This window comes from Pristiophorus japonicus, chromosome 3 (genome assembly GCF_044704955.1).
Source record: "Pristiophorus japonicus isolate sPriJap1 chromosome 3, sPriJap1.hap1, whole genome shotgun sequence".
Classification (NCBI taxonomy): domain Eukaryota; kingdom Metazoa; phylum Chordata; class Chondrichthyes; family Pristiophoridae; genus Pristiophorus; species Pristiophorus japonicus.
Window position 1 is genome coordinate 30,656,585 of NC_091979.1, and position 15,439 is coordinate 30,672,023.

At 46.3% G+C, this 15,439-nt stretch overlaps 1 protein-coding gene across 1 annotated transcript in view; it reads right to left on the bottom strand.

Moving 5' to 3' along the window:
• Positions 1 to 15,439, bottom strand: part of LOC139253715 (contactin-associated protein-like 5) — a 1,602,302-nt gene that overhangs the window by 403,804 nt on the left and 1,183,059 nt on the right. The window contains exons 16-17 of the mRNA XM_070873519.1: positions 11,763 to 11,890; positions 8,796 to 8,966 (exon numbers count right to left, since the gene is read on the bottom strand). Of these exons, the coding sequence (XP_070729620.1) occupies positions 8,796 to 8,966; positions 11,763 to 11,890 (299 nt within the window). The remainder of the gene's footprint in view (positions 1 to 8,795; positions 8,967 to 11,762; positions 11,891 to 15,439) is intronic.

The window sequence follows — 15,439 nt, forward strand, 5'->3', positions numbered from 1 at the left end:
TGGTGGGAATTGTCTATAGGCCCCATAACATTAGCTACACTGTTGGACAGAGTATAAATCAAGAAATAACGGAGGCTTGTAATAATGGAACGGCATTAATAATGGGCGATTTTAACCTTCATATTGATTGGACAAAGCAAATTGGCCAGGGTAGCCTTGAGGAAGAGTTCATAGACTGTATCTGGGATAGGTTCCTTGAACAGTACATTCCACAACTAACCAGGGAGCAGGCTATTTTAGATCTGGTACTCTGTAATGAGACAGGATTAATAAATGATCTTGCAGAAAAGGATCCTCTAGGAATGAGCGACCAAAACATGGTTGAATTTCAAATTCAGTTGGAGGATTCTCAAACCAGTGTCCTAAGCTTAAATAAAGGACACTACAAAGATATGAGGGCAGAGTTGGCTGAAGTAGATTGGGAAAATAGATTAAATTATGGGATGGTTGATGAGCAGTGGCAGACATTTAAGGAGATAGTTCATAACTCGCAACTAAAATATATCCTAATGAGAAGGAAAGACTGAAAGAGAAGGGATAACCATCTGTGGCTAACTGAGGAAATAAGGGATGGTATCAAATTGAAAACAAGGGCATACAATGTGGGCAAGACTAGTGGGAGGCCAAAGGATTGGGAAACTTTTAAAAGCCAGAAAAGAATGACTAAGAAAATAATCAAGATTGGCTAAAGTAAATGTTGTTCCCCTGGAGGATGAGACTGGGGAATTAATAATGACCAGGGAAATGGCAGAGATATTGAACAAATATTTTGTATCGGTCTTCACGGCAGAAGACACTAAAAACATCGCAATAGTGGATAATCAAGGGGCTATTCAAGTAATTTAATACAGTCACTATCAGTAATGAAGTAGTACTCAGTAAAATAATGGGACTAAAAGCAGACAATTCCCCTGGACCTGATGGCTTACATCTGAGAGTTTTAAAGAAGTGGTTGCAGAGATAGTGGATGCATTGGTTGTAATCTATCAAAATTCCCTGGATTCTTGGCCGATCCCAATGGATTGGAAAACTGCAAAAGTAATGTCCCTATTTAAAAAAGGAGGCAGACAAAAAGCAGGAAACTATAGACCAGTTAGCCTAACATCTGTGGTTGGGAAAATGCTGGAGTCCATCATTAAGGAAGCAGTAGCGGGATATTTGGAAAAGCATAATTCAATCAAGCAGAGCCAGCATAGTTTTATAAAAGGGAAATCATGTTTGACAACTTTGCTGGAGTTCTTTGAGGATGTAACAAGCAGGGTGAATAAGGGGAAACAGTGGATGTGGTGTATTTGGATATCCAGAAGGCATCTGATAAGTTGCCACATAAAAGGTTACGGCACAAGATAAAAGTTCACGGGGTTGGTGGTAATATATTAGCATGGATACAGGATTGGCTGACTAACAGAAAACAGAGAGTCGGGATAAATGGGTCATTGGCAAACAGTGACTAGTGGGGTGCCACAGGGATCGGTGTTGGGTCCTCAACTATTTACAATCTATATTAATGACTTGGATGAAGGGACCAAATGTAATGTAGCCAAGTTTGCTGATGATACAAAGATGGGTGGGAAAGCAAATTGTGAGGAGGATACAAAAAATCTGCAAAGGGATATAGAAAGGCTAAGTGAGTGGGCAAAAAGTTGGCAGATGGAGTATAATGTGGGAAAATGTGAGGTTATCCACTTTGGCAGAAAAAATAGAAAAACAAATTATAATTTAAATGGAGAAAAATTGCAAAGTGCTGCAGTACAGAGGGACCTGGGGATCCTTGTGCATGAAACACAAAAAGTTAGTATGCAGGTACAGCAAGTAATCAGGAAGGCAAATGGAATGTTGGCCTTTATTGCAAGGGGGATAACGTATAAAAGCAGAGATGTCCTGCTACAACTTTACGGGGTATTGGTGAGGCCACACTTAGAGTACAGCATACAGTTTTGATCTCCATATTTAAGGAAGGATATATTTGCATTGGAGGCTGTTCAGAGAAGGTTCACTAGATTCTGGAGATGAGGGGGTTGACTTTTGAAGATAGGTCGAGTAGGTTTGGCCTATACACATTGGAGTTCAGAAGAATGAGAGGTGACCTTGTCGAAACTTATAAGATAATGAGGGGGCTCGACAAGATGGATGCAGAGAGGATATTTCCACTCATAGGGGACTAAAACTAGGGGACATAGTCTCAGAATAAGGGGCCATCCATTTAAAACTGAGATGAGGAGGAATTTCTTCTCTCAGGGGGTTATAAATCTATAGAATTCTCTGCCCCAGAGAGCTGTGGAGGCTGGGTCATTGAATATATTTAATGCAGAGATAGACAGATTTTTGAACGATAAGGGGATAAAGGGGTATGGGGAGCGGGTAGGGAAGTGGAGCTGAGTCCATGATCAGATCATCCATGATCTTATTGAATGGCGGAGCAGGCTCGAGGGGCTTGGTGGCCTACTCCTGCTCCTATTTCTTATATTCTTGCTTATGTTCTTAAGCTCATTGTGACCAGGATATTGGGCTTGTTTATGAAAGAGCTGGTTGGTGTAACTGGATGTTGAGGAGGACTCTAGCGATGACTTTCCCAGAGGTTGATAGCAGGAAACTCCAGGACATAGTCAACGTATTTACCAAGGCATATGAAAGCATGGGCCTTATGCTAAACATTAGTAAGACAAAGGTCCTCCACCAGCCTGTTCTCGCCACACAGCACTGCCCCCCAGACATCAAGATCCACTGCATGGCCCTGGACAGCGTGGACCACTTCCCCTATCTCTGGAGCCTCCTATCACAAGAGCAGGCATTGCCAACGAGATCAAACACTGCCTCCAGTGCGCCAGCGCAGCCTTCGACCCCCTGAGGAAAAGAGTGTTTGAAGACCAGGCCCTCAAAACCGTCACCAAGCTCATGGTCTACAGGGCCGTAGTGATACCCGCCCTGCTGTATGGCTCAGAGACGTGTACAGTAGACACCTCAAGTCGCTGGAGAAATACCACCAGCAATGTCTCTGCAAGATCCTGCAAATCTCCTGGGAGGACAGACGCACAAACGTTAGCATCCTTGTCCAGGCCAACATCCCCGGGATTGAAGCACTGACCACACTTGATCAGCTCTGCTGGGCAGGCCACGTAGTTCGCATGCCAAACACGAGACTCCCAAAGCAAGTGCTCTACTCGGAACTCGTCCACGGCAAACGAGCCAAAGGCGGGCAGAGGAAACGTTACAAGGACACCCTCAAAGCCTCCTTGATAAAGTGCGACATTCCCACTGACACCTGGGAGTCCCTGGCCATAGACCGCCCTAAGTGGAGGAAGTGCATTCGGGAGGGCGCTGAGCTCCTCGAGTATCGTCGCCGAGAGCATGCAGAAATCAAGCGCAGGCAGTGGAAGGAGCGGCGGCAAACTAGGTTCCCTGCCCACCCTTTCCCTCAATGACTATCTGTCCCACCTGTGACAGAGACTGTGGTTCTCGTATTGGACTGTACAGCCATCTAAGCTGGAGTGGAAGCAAGTCTTCCTCGATTCCGAGGGATCGCCTATGATGATGATGAACTGGAGGTGAGTAGGGTTGGAAAGCTGAAAGCAAATGGGCTGAAGGGCCTTCTTTATCCAAAGTTATCTTGCACACTTGTTGGCCCCAGTCTGATGAGGAAGTATTCATAATGAGTTATTTCATGTTTGTGATCCGCTTCATGTGATGGCGCTGTTAAAAACTATTTTGTGTAAATTTTAAATAATTAATGACAGAATCCCCAAGCTACCCTGTTTGACGATTACCTTTCAATGCTGCATTATTCCTGGACCATTTTCTCCTTGCCTTTCACGATGGGATCTGATTCCAAAGACACTGTTGCCCTCATCCTGTACCTTATCCAGCTTCATGGGTGAACTTAGATCGTGATTGGGAGGACATCACAGTCGAGCCTAATCTGCTCTCAATTAACATCCACATTCATTTTACAGCAACTGCTCCGTAACATAAAGTTATAGAATCATAGAAAAATTACCGCACAGAAGGAGGCCATTCGGCCCATCGCGTCCATGCCGATCGAAAAAGAACTACCCAGCCTAATCCCACCTTCCAGCTCTTGGTTCGCAGCCTTGTAGCTTACGGCTCTTTAAGTGCACATCCAAGTACTTTTTAAATGTGGTGAGGGTTTCTGCCTCTACCACCCTTTCAGGCAGTGCGTTCCAGACCCCCACCACCCTCTGAGTGAAGAAATGTTTCCTCATCTCCCCTCTAATCCTTCTACCAACTCCTTTAAATCTATGCCCCTAGTTCATTCCCATTGAGTCAGGGCTCAGTTAGGACTGGGTTCAACAAGAACATGATTCCACTTGAACCAAATGTTGGGGGTGATCGGGGGTTAATAAGATACAAGGATGTCTTCAGTCATGATATAGGTCAGGGCCCCGATGTTTATGAGGTCGCGGGGAGGAGTGTGTGGGTAGGAGTGTGTGGGGAGGCTGCAAAAAGCCGAAGAACCCAACCTCTTTACCATCTTTTCTTTATCTCTGTTTCCCGCTCGGCGGCCACCGGGGAACACCAGCGGCAGAAGGTCGCAACCTTCGGGAACGGTTCCCAGAAATCCGGAGGAGGTGGGTGGGGGGGGCGCGGTGTGGGGAAGAGGTTGGTAATCTGGAGCGCGGAGGCTGGCGACCAGGGATGGGGAGGCCGAAGGCTTGGGGGAGGTGGGGGGAGCACTCTTGCTCCTCCCTGCCCATGATGAGTGCTGCAAACCGGCACTTCCCTTGTAGAGACGGCAGCTCCAGTCTACCATTCCCGATCCCCGGGAAACCCGTGCGGCAATTTCAAATTGGGCTCCCTATTGCAATGTGGGAGCCTGATTTAAATATGTCAATGAAGTGTCCCCTCCTTTAACAAAGGGATACTTGGACCCCATGCACCCAGTGTGTTGAAAAAGCGTTCCGTGAATTTAGCTCCCCCCCCCGCCCGACTTCCCCATCCCACCCTCTCCCATTGCATGCGAGTGGTGGGTGTGTTAAGAATATAAGAAATAGAAGCAGCAGTAGGCCATTCGGCCCCTCGAGCCTGCTCCGCCATTCAATAAGATCATGGCTGATCTGATCTTGGTCTCAACTCCACTTTCCTGCCTGTTCCCCATAACCCTTGACACCCTGTGTCATTCAAAAATCTGTCTATCTCCGCCTTGAATATATTCAACGACGCAAGCCTCCACACCTCTCTGTGGTAGAGAATTCCATAGATTCTCGTCCTTCTGAAAGAAGAATTTCCTCCTCAGCTCCATCTTAAATGGGCGACCCCTTATTTTGAAACTATGCCCCCAATTCTAAATTCCTCCACGAGGAGAAACATCCTCTCAGCATTTACCTTGTCAAGCTCCCTCATCCCTCTTAACATCGAGGCCCAGGGCTTTCTTTGACTGCGAGTTAAAAATGTGTTCCTGAGATATGGGTGTCACCGGCAAGGCCAGCATTTATTATCCATCCCTAATTGCCCTTGGTGGTGGTGAGTCACCTTATATAATTGGCTTGTTCGGCCATTTAAGAGTCAACCACATTGCTGTGGATTTGCAGTCGCATATAGGCCAGACCAGGTAAGGAGAGCACATTTCCTTCTTTAAAGGACATTAGTGAACCAAATGGGTTTTTACGACAATCTGGTAGTTTTAAAAATTCCACATCTATTTTATTTAACTGAATTTAAATTCCCCAGCTGCTGTGGTGGGATTTGGACTCATGTCTCCAGATCAGTTAGTTTAGGCCTCTGGATTACTAGTCCACTAAAATAACCATAATGCTACTGTACCCTACACAGAGTGTATGCTGACACTGACATGAGTGTACGGGGTTGAAATTCACCTCCCCTGACGGGACTGCTACCACGGGGTTTGGGCGACTGATCAGAAAAATCGATCGGCCGCCGCAGTTGGCTACTTCTCCCTCCCCGAGTCATATTCACCGCGGGAAACGGCGGTGTGAAGCCGCTGTAAAGGTAAGTTTCCAGTGTTGAGGTCTGCAGCGTGCAGGCCAGGACAGGGAGTTTCAGCACAAAACGGTAGGACTTCTTCAGGCAGTGCCCCCGCGAGGTATTCAAGTCGGTGCTTGAATGCAACAGAGCTGGAGTGTTGCCGCGATCGGGGCCCTTTGGTAGGGAAATAGTTTTATTAATGTTATTGTTTATATGTCAGATTGCATCATCCGTAGTGTTTATGTTCGCATATAATTTTATTAATTATGTGTTTTTATGTCAGATTCCATCATCCGCAGTATTTTGCTTTTTAAATAGTTTTATTAATTGTTTTGGCTCCATTAAACCTGCTGAGTGCTACTCAGGAGGTTTACACATACTTTTGTACAACTTTCAGGTCTGACTCTTTAGTGGAGGCCTGTGGGCTGCGGAGACCTGCTTGGCAGGGATCACCCTGAAGATGGGAGGAGTGTTGGGAGGGCGACAACTGCTCAGAAGCAGGGCGGCACGCAGGAGAAGGCGTCGCCATCAGCACCGTGCAGACAGGCAGCGGGCAAGGGAGGCAGGAGCCATGATTCATTCATTCTGCGACAGACCAGTGTGCCTGCCGTCTTCCCCAGCCGAAATCAGGATTGTGGTTGGCTGCCTGGGGACAAGGGATATCCCCTGTCCACTTGGCGGCTCACTCCTCTGCAGAACCCCAGGATAGTGCCAGAGCATGCATACAATGACGCTCATTGTGCCACCCAGGTGCATCCTTAAGCAGAGATTCCGGTGCCTGGACCGCTCTGGTGGCACCTTGCAGTACTCTCCTCAATGGATCTCCCTAATTGTCGTGGTCTGCTGCATGCTGCACAACCTGGTCATCATGAGGGGACAGCCGCTGGAGGTCGAGCCAGTAGTATCACTGGAGGAGGAGGAGGAGACGCAGGAGGAGGAGGAAGAGGAGGTTGATCCCCGTTGCCCCAGAGCTATGAGGTGTCGACTCACCACCACCCTGGAAGGGCCAGGTGCAGGCTGGCCAGCACCCTCCTCACATATATGGAGGTGCCTGACAACTCCCCTGCAATCTCCCTCCGTGCATTATGTACTGGCGTTCTGCCAGGTCTCCCCACATCAGGAAATAGTGTTCTTCTTCTGTCCTCTACACCGTCCATCAGTGTCTCCAGGTCCAGGTCAGTGAACTTGTTGGCTCTCCTTGCACGTCTTCCATCAGCCATCCTTCCAAACTCCCTCCAACCTCCTTCCCCCCTTCAGGGCCTTGCTGCAAACCCTGACCTTTAAAATGGCCAGGGAGCAGCTGGCTCATTTGAAACCCTTACCTGCATGCTGAATTTCTCAGTGGTGACAACGCTCAAAGTAAGACAGCCACACCGCTGAAAAATCCACTTTGGAAGGGTTCATTAGCGCTGGAACCCATTTGTTCACTTTTGGAGCTGAATATGGGGTGGACCAGCCACGAAAATTTTTTGGCGCTAATGGCCACAAAAAAGTGGGGGGAGCACCAGCTTTCCAGCGGTACTGAATTTCAGGCCCTACATGTCAGGTTGTGCTACAGCTGGAGCTGGGGCTGTGCCTTCCATTTTAATGATTGAGAAGTCCCACATAACTAATATGTCCCTGGTTACTTATTGGTCCGTGTGTGGTAGCTACATAGTGATAGCACTCAAAAGAACAGGAGCGATCGATGATACGCTTTTGTGAATTTTATCAAGGTAAGGGATACCCTGGGGGTGGCAATTGAAATACTTCACATTTGGCCAACTGATGTCAGCATCAAGCAAGTCAACTGTAGCAACTTGAGAAGGTAACTCCCTTTGAGATGAGCGTGGTCACTTTTCTGAGTGAGATGGTCAGTTTAGTCCACCAACGACTGGATTGAGGCTGTGTAAGAAATCTTGAATCTGAAGAAATTGCAAATTATAAAAGAAATAATGGTTTTATCAAAGAAAAACTTGTGCTACGTCAGCAGACACAGAGAGCTAAAGTTGTTACGAGGTCAATGCAGAAAAACAGGCCTTCACAGTATAACTATGAAATAAGGGATTTAGTAAGGAGCATTAAAGATAAATAAGCTGTCTCTTGAAAGGGCAACAAGACATTCAGAAAGAGAGAAGGAAGGAAATACGTCATAGGTTCCCGTTCCTCTGTGATTGGACAATTGAATGGGTAAAAAATGATTGCAAGGTGTCCACTGGCCCATCGGAATAAGGTATAAAAATGGGCAACCGAGAGAGAGGCAGACTGAGGAGAGAGTTTGCTCAAGGTGGATCTCATGCGGGTTTCAGCCTAACACCTCCACCAGCTCGGGATCTGTTCCGAGACCACTATTCTGCCTCAACGTTCGTTCCGGTTCCTCTCCTGGGCCATAAATTGTCCTCATCTGTCACAGGTTGTCTGTCTACTGTGTCTATCTTAATCGCATGTTGTATCTGATTATGCTTATAACTGCCACTCTTTAACACAACACCTTACAACTCCCAAGACCCTTTGGGTAATCTGTGTATGACCTGTGATCCGAATCTTATAGCTGTTGAAACTCAAAGTAAACTTGCAATGAGCAGGGAGAGGGAGCCTTGCATCCCATCACTCTGGATTTGAAGCCAGGTTCTGGGTGATAGGCCTGCGCCAAATTCACTGTTTAACAAACTTTGTATTTTCGACACATCAACACTATCCTGCTTAATGACATCCCAGCATGCAAAGACTTCATTAACTTTGGTAGCTTGAGCTAATTAACTGGATTTTGCTGAGTCCTTAAACAGCACCAAATAGAGGTTCTAGGCAATTACCCTCATGTAAATCCCTTGCTGACAGCTCTGTCTCAATTTGCACTCCTGGCAGATGATACTTACAGCTCAGCTCGATCCTTATAAAGTCCTTAATTCCGAGATTCTCCAGGAAAACACCAGACGCCGCAGTTGTTTTGAAGAAAAATGTAATGTCCGCACTGAGCTCACCGTGGAACGTGGGGAAGTGGAGATATGAGGACTTGGTGTTAAATGATGCTGCGTTCCAGTAATTATCTGCATAGGCACATAAATATACACAATTGAGGTCGAACAAAAATGTACATGTTTTCTCGAGCCTGGAGACAGTACAGAAGATGTGCTGAATGATAGATCAACTTATATTTGCATAAACACAGATGGAGGGTCTTAAAGTACAAGTCAGGCATGTGATGGAGTACTCTCCACTTGCCTGGAAGAGTGCAGCTCCAACAGCACTCAAGATGCTCGACACCATCCAGGATAAAGCAGCCCGCTTGATTGGCACTCCGTCCACCACCTTAAACATTCATTCCCTCCACCCACCAGCACACCATGGCTGCAGTGTGTACCAGCTACAAGATGCACTGCAGCAACTCGCCAAGGCTTCTTCGGCAGCACCTCCCAAACCCTCAACCTCTACCACCTAGAAGGACAAGGGCAGCAGGCGCATGGGAACACCATCACCTCCACGTTCCCTCCAAGTCACACAGCATTCTGACTTGGAAATATATCGCCGTTCCTTCATCATTGCTGCAGCTCCAAACTCCTGAAACTCCCTCCCGAGCAGCACTGTGGGAGTAAGGTCATTTCATGGACAGCCGCAGTTCCAGAAGGCGGCTCACCACCACCTTTTCAAGGGTAATTAGCGATGGACAATAAATGCCCGTGACGCCCACATCCCATGAACAAATAAAACATTGTTTTAATCGGGTACCATACATTCGGAAGGAGTCAGTAATGACAGAGCCAGATTTACTCTTTGAGAAGTGGGATACAAAGGCTCCTTGAGGACTCATTTCAGTTTGACTCATTGATAGAACACATGCCTGAGTGTCAGAAGGTTGTGGGTTCAAGACCCATTCTAAGCAATGAACAATTTCCTGATTGCACCCAAAGCAGAAACTCAACAGCATCATTTTTAAAGTACGAATTACCACGGTTTGTGTTCAGATTTTTTTTGGCTGCAGTCACCATTGAGAGATATATTAAGCCCTTATCCATGCCTTTGTTACCTCTAGACTTGACTATTCCGACGCACTCCTGGCTGGCCTCCCACATTCTACCCTACGTAAACTAAAGGTGATGCAAAACTCGGCTGCCCGTGCCCTAACTTGCATCAAGTCCTGCTCACCCATCACCCCTGTGCTCGCTGACCTGTTTTGGCTCCCGGTTAAGCAACGCCTCGATTTCAAAATTCTCATCATTATTTTTAAATCCCTCCATGGCCTCACCCCTCCCTATCTCTGTAATCTCCTGCAGCCTCACAACACCCCCGAGATGTCTACTCTCCTCTAATTCTGCCTTCTTAAGCATCCCTGATTATGATCGCTCAACCATTGATGGCCGTGCCTTCTATTGCCAGGGCCCTGGAACACCCTGCCTAAACCTCGCTGCCTCTCTACCTCTCTTTCCTCCTTTAAAACACTCCTTAAAACCTACACCTTTGACCAAGCCTGCGTTAATTTCTACTTATGTGGCTCGGTGTCAAGTTTTTTATCATAATACTCCTGTGAAGCGCCTTGGGACGTCTTACTGTCTTAAAGGCGCTATATAAATTCAACGGCCAATATTGTAATTATTGCTTCCTTGAGCTCTAATCAGATCTCTGTTCAGAAACATTACCAAATCATAATCGATAACTGGGATAGTTTAAAAAGGAAATGTCACCTTGAGTTTTGAAATTGTTCACAGAAGGTTATGGGTAGCTGGGGTTGATTCGAAGACAATAAATAATTGAAAGTAATTTAAGCGCAGAATAATTTATACCTTGGAGTGACTGTAAGCTAATCGAGAGGGTTGGTTGGTTTAATCATGGCAAGTTGACTGAGTGATAACCAATAGCTGAGTACTATGACGAGAAAGAAGGGATAATTGAATGCTTCATCACAGAGGCACATAAGAACATAAGAATTAGGAACAGGAGTAGGCCATCTAGCCTGCTCCGCCATTCAAAAAGATCATGGCTGATCTGGCCGTGGACTCAGCTCCACTTACCCGCTCCCCATAGCCCTTAATTCCCTTATTGGTTAAAAATCTAACCTTCGGGAAGGCAGGGAAGAAGATTGGGCTGTAATGTCACAACCCTACCTCTGGGTGATGGGTATCTGTATCTATGACCCATGCCCCTGGTAAGTGCAAGTGCCCTCTGAGAGGGAGAGATGGTGGAATGACCACTACAGTTAGTATAGCTTAAATATTACTGTCTCTGATATGAGTGGGCCAACATTTATTGTGTTTGGATGACATTCCTTGGGCTGCTGTTTACATACCGACATTAACCTGCTTGCTGTAAATGGATTAATGCCTCTGCTAAAATAGCAGAAAAAGCGGGCGAAATTGCCCCTTTTTATAGCCCCGTTTGTGCCTGCGGGGGGGCGCTAACAGTTGTTGTTTTCGCCTGGGGCAGGGGGGCATTACTGCCTCGCAGGAAATTGCCCCGGAGGTTTCGGGGCGCTGCCCCGGCAGTGCCGCACCCCGCGATTTGCGCCCCTGGGCTGTCATGCAACGGGCGATGACCTCATCCATGTGCGCGCCCACCCCTCTCACCTCCCCGCGCCAACCCCTTTCCACTGTACCCAGCACCGCACTACCGCCCCGGGAGCGCCCGTCGAAGGGAGCGGAGCGCCGGAGACACTGATGTCATCTGGTCAGTGCTTCCAGTAAAAAATTATAATTTTTAGCAAATTTCATTGAAAATACTGACCAGGTGAAACTTTCACCAACACCCTTACGATGTTGTTGCAATCAGCATCCTGCGAAGTCCTTCGTAAACATTCCGTGCCCCTGTGCCAAAATCTAAGGATAATGTTCCAAAAGCCGAGTGTTACTTACTGTCTCCATTGCAGCGGAGTGGCCCAAGTCTGTAAGCAGCCTCTGAATCTGTTCTGTTTGTGTCTCCAATTACAAGCTGGGTCAGAGGCAAGTGATCTTTGTACGAAAGAAAACCCGTATCATTCGTCCTGCCAATAATGAGAAAAAGAATAAACAGCAGTGTAAATCTCAGTGACATTAAAAAGTACTCAGCAATTCCAACCGGTCAATATTCCAAAAGAACAGAAGACTTTTTCAGGAGCAGGAAAGGTCATTAAACCCAATAAGTCTGTTTAATTTTGATAGATCAATTCTCATTGTAGAACTTCTCATTATAACGCTCAATCTCTCTTCTCCATTTATATAGATTTCCTCAGTACAGCCCAACGCACTTTATAACCAATAGATTATATTTGAATTACAGCCATTGTGGCTATGTAGGCAAATGTGACCGTCGATATTGCACACAGCAAGATCCCATCAATAGCAAGTGAATGAATGAATGACCACCTTATTTGTTTTTGGTGGCGTTAGTTGAGGGAAGAGTCAAGGCCAGGACACCAGGGGAACTGATGTTTTTTTTATTAGTTCATGGGATGTGGGCATCGCTGGCAAAGCCAGCATTTATTGCCCATCCCTAATTGCTCTTGGGAAGGTGGTGGTGAGCTGCCTTCTTGAACCGCTGCAGTCTGTGAGGTGAAGGTACTCCCACAGTGCTGTTAGGGAGGGAGTTCCGGGATTTTGACACAGCGATGATGAAGGAACGGCGATATATTTCCAAGTCAGGATGGTGTGCAACTTAGAGGGGAACTTAGAGGTGATTGTGTTCCCATACCCCTGCTGCCCTTGTCCTTCCAGCTGGTAGATGTCGCGGATTTGGGAGGTGTTGTCCGAGAAGCCTAGGTGAGTTGCTGCAGTGCATCTTGTAGATGGTGCACACTGCAACCATGGTGCGCTGGTGATGGAGGGAGTGAATGTTTAAGGTGGTGGATGGGGTGCCAATCAAGCAGGCTGCTTTGTCCTGGATGGTGTGGAGATTCTTGAGTGTTGTTGGAGCTGCACTCATTCAGGCAAGTGGAGAGTATTCCTTCACACTCCTGACTTGTGTCTTGTAGATGGTGGAAAGGCTTTGGGGAGTCAGGAGGTGAGACACTCGCCTCAGAATACCCAGCCACTGACCTGTTCTTGTTGCCACTGTATTTAAGTGCCTGGTCAATGGTGACCCCCAGGATGTTGATGGTTGGGGGCTTCGGTGATGGTAATGCCGTTGAATGTCAAGGGGTGGTGGTTAGACTCTTGCTCACTTGAGCTTGAATAGGGACATGGGACCTTTCACATGCGCTTGAGCAGGCCTGCAGAGCCTGTGTTTTGTTTTGCATCTGGAAGAGGGCACCTGCAACAGTGCAGTACCCTTGCAGTATTGCACTGCGGTATCAGTCTCGATTGTGTGCTCACGTCAGAGTCGAAGCTGGAATTCAGAGGCAAAAGTACAACCAGCTTAGCCAAGCCGATGGAATAAACACAACATATATATTGCACCCATTACTGTCGTAAAACATCCGAAGGTGCTTCAGTTAAAACACAAGTAATTGCCTTGTGATCCAATGTTTGTTTTAAACTGAGAAACGAGCAGGAAGTGCCCATTGTGTACGTCAGCGTTGAAAGCAATAGAAGAGATACGAGCAGCTAAATTATGAAGCTGTGATCGTGCAGCCAAGCTTGAATGTAAAAAGAAAACAACTGAAGATTGTTGCAGGGAAGACTGAGGAAAATGAGGAGTAACACGCCCTCAAATTCCTCAGGAAGAATGAGTTAAAGTAGGAAACTGCGTAATGTGCGTTCATTTTAAAGAGGGGTATAGGGGAGGCGGATGAAGAATGTGTAGAACAGCATATTTGGAATTTAAAAGGAACATATGAGAAAGGATCAGAAAAGCATTGATCATAGTAAGCAACGCTGGAACTGCGCATGTGCAACTACTTCTGGTTCGATGGCAGCAGTCGCGTCCTTATCTAATTCCCTTTTGAGGGCTACTATTGAATCTGTATCCACCACCCTGTCAGGCAGTGCATTCCAAATCCCAACCACTTGTTGCATAATTTTTTTTTCCTCATGTTCTTTTGATTATTATCTTAAATTTGTGCCCTCTGGTTATTGACCCTTCAGCTATTGGAAACAGTTTCTATTTATTTATTCTGACTAAATCCTTCATGATTTTAGACACTATCAAATCTTTTCTCATCCTTCTCCATTCCAAGGAGAACAATCCCACCTTCTCTAGTCTCGCCACGTAACCGTATTCCCTCAACCCTGGAACCATTGTAGTAAATCTCTTCGGCACCCTCTCCAAAGCCTTCATGTCCTTCCTAAAGTGTGTGGTTCACAGAATTAGACACAATACTCCAGCTGGGATATTGCGGCTGTGTTCAATTCTGGTTGGACTTGGGCTTTATGGAGTGGTAAGATATATTGAAGGAGAATAGAAGTTGTTTAGAAACATAGAAAATAGGTGCAGGAGTAGGCCATTCGGCCCTTCGAGCCTGCACCACCATTCAATAAGATCATGGCTGATCATCATCATTATCATTATCATAACCTGTGGAATTCTCTACCACAGAGAGTTGTTGATGCCAGTTCATTGGATATATTCAAGAGGGAGTTAGCTATGGCTCTTATGGCTAAAGGGATCAAGGGGTATGGAGAGAAAGCAGGAAAGGGGTACTGAGGTGAATGATCAGCCATGATCTTATTGAATGGTGGTGCAGGTTCAAAGGGCCGAATGGCCTACTCCTGCACCTATTTTCTATCTTTCTATGTTTACAACAGTGACGACACTCCTAAAGTACTTCATTAGCTGTAAAGCGCTTTGAGATGTCTGGTGGTCATGAAGGGGCTATATAAATCCAAGTCTTTATTTTCTTTTTCTTTCTATATTGGATTTTGTTCTGTGAAAAAGGTCCTCTTTTGCTTAATATGCTGGGTGTCCTCACATTCTCCATCATTAGTTCCAAAATCCACATTTGCAGCTTCTGTTTGTGTTGCATTGAATACTCTTGCTACATTTATTAAGCCGAGAGAACATTGATGCCAACCAATACAACAACAATTTGTGTTTGCATAGCGTCGTTAGCCTGATAAAACATCCCAAGGTGCATCGCAGGAGCATTTTCAAACAAAATTTGATACCGAGCCACATAAGGAGACATTAGGTCAGGTGACAAAAAGCTTGGTCAAAGAGGTAGGTTTTAAGAGGAATGTCTTAAATAAAGGAAAGAGAGGCGGAGAGTTATAGCAAGGGACTGCCAAAGCTTCGGGCCGAGGCAGCTGAAGACACAGCTGCTGGTTCATAGAATCATAGAAAAATTATGACATCATGACATTCAGCCAATCATGTCCATGTCAGTCAAAAAAGAGCTACCCTGCCTTATCCCACCTTCCAGCACTAGGTCCGTAGCCCTGTAGGTTACGGCTCTTTAAGTGCACATCCAACTACTTTTTAAATGTGATGAGGGTTTCTGCCTCTACCACCCTTTCAGGCAGTGAGTTCCAGACCCCCACCACTCTCTGGGTAAAAAAATGTTTCCTCATCTCCCCTCTAATCCTTCCACCAACTACTTTAAGTCTATGCCCCCTGGTTATTGACCCCTCTGCTGAGGGAAATAGGTCCTCCAGAGCAAATAGGTCCCGTAACAGCAAAT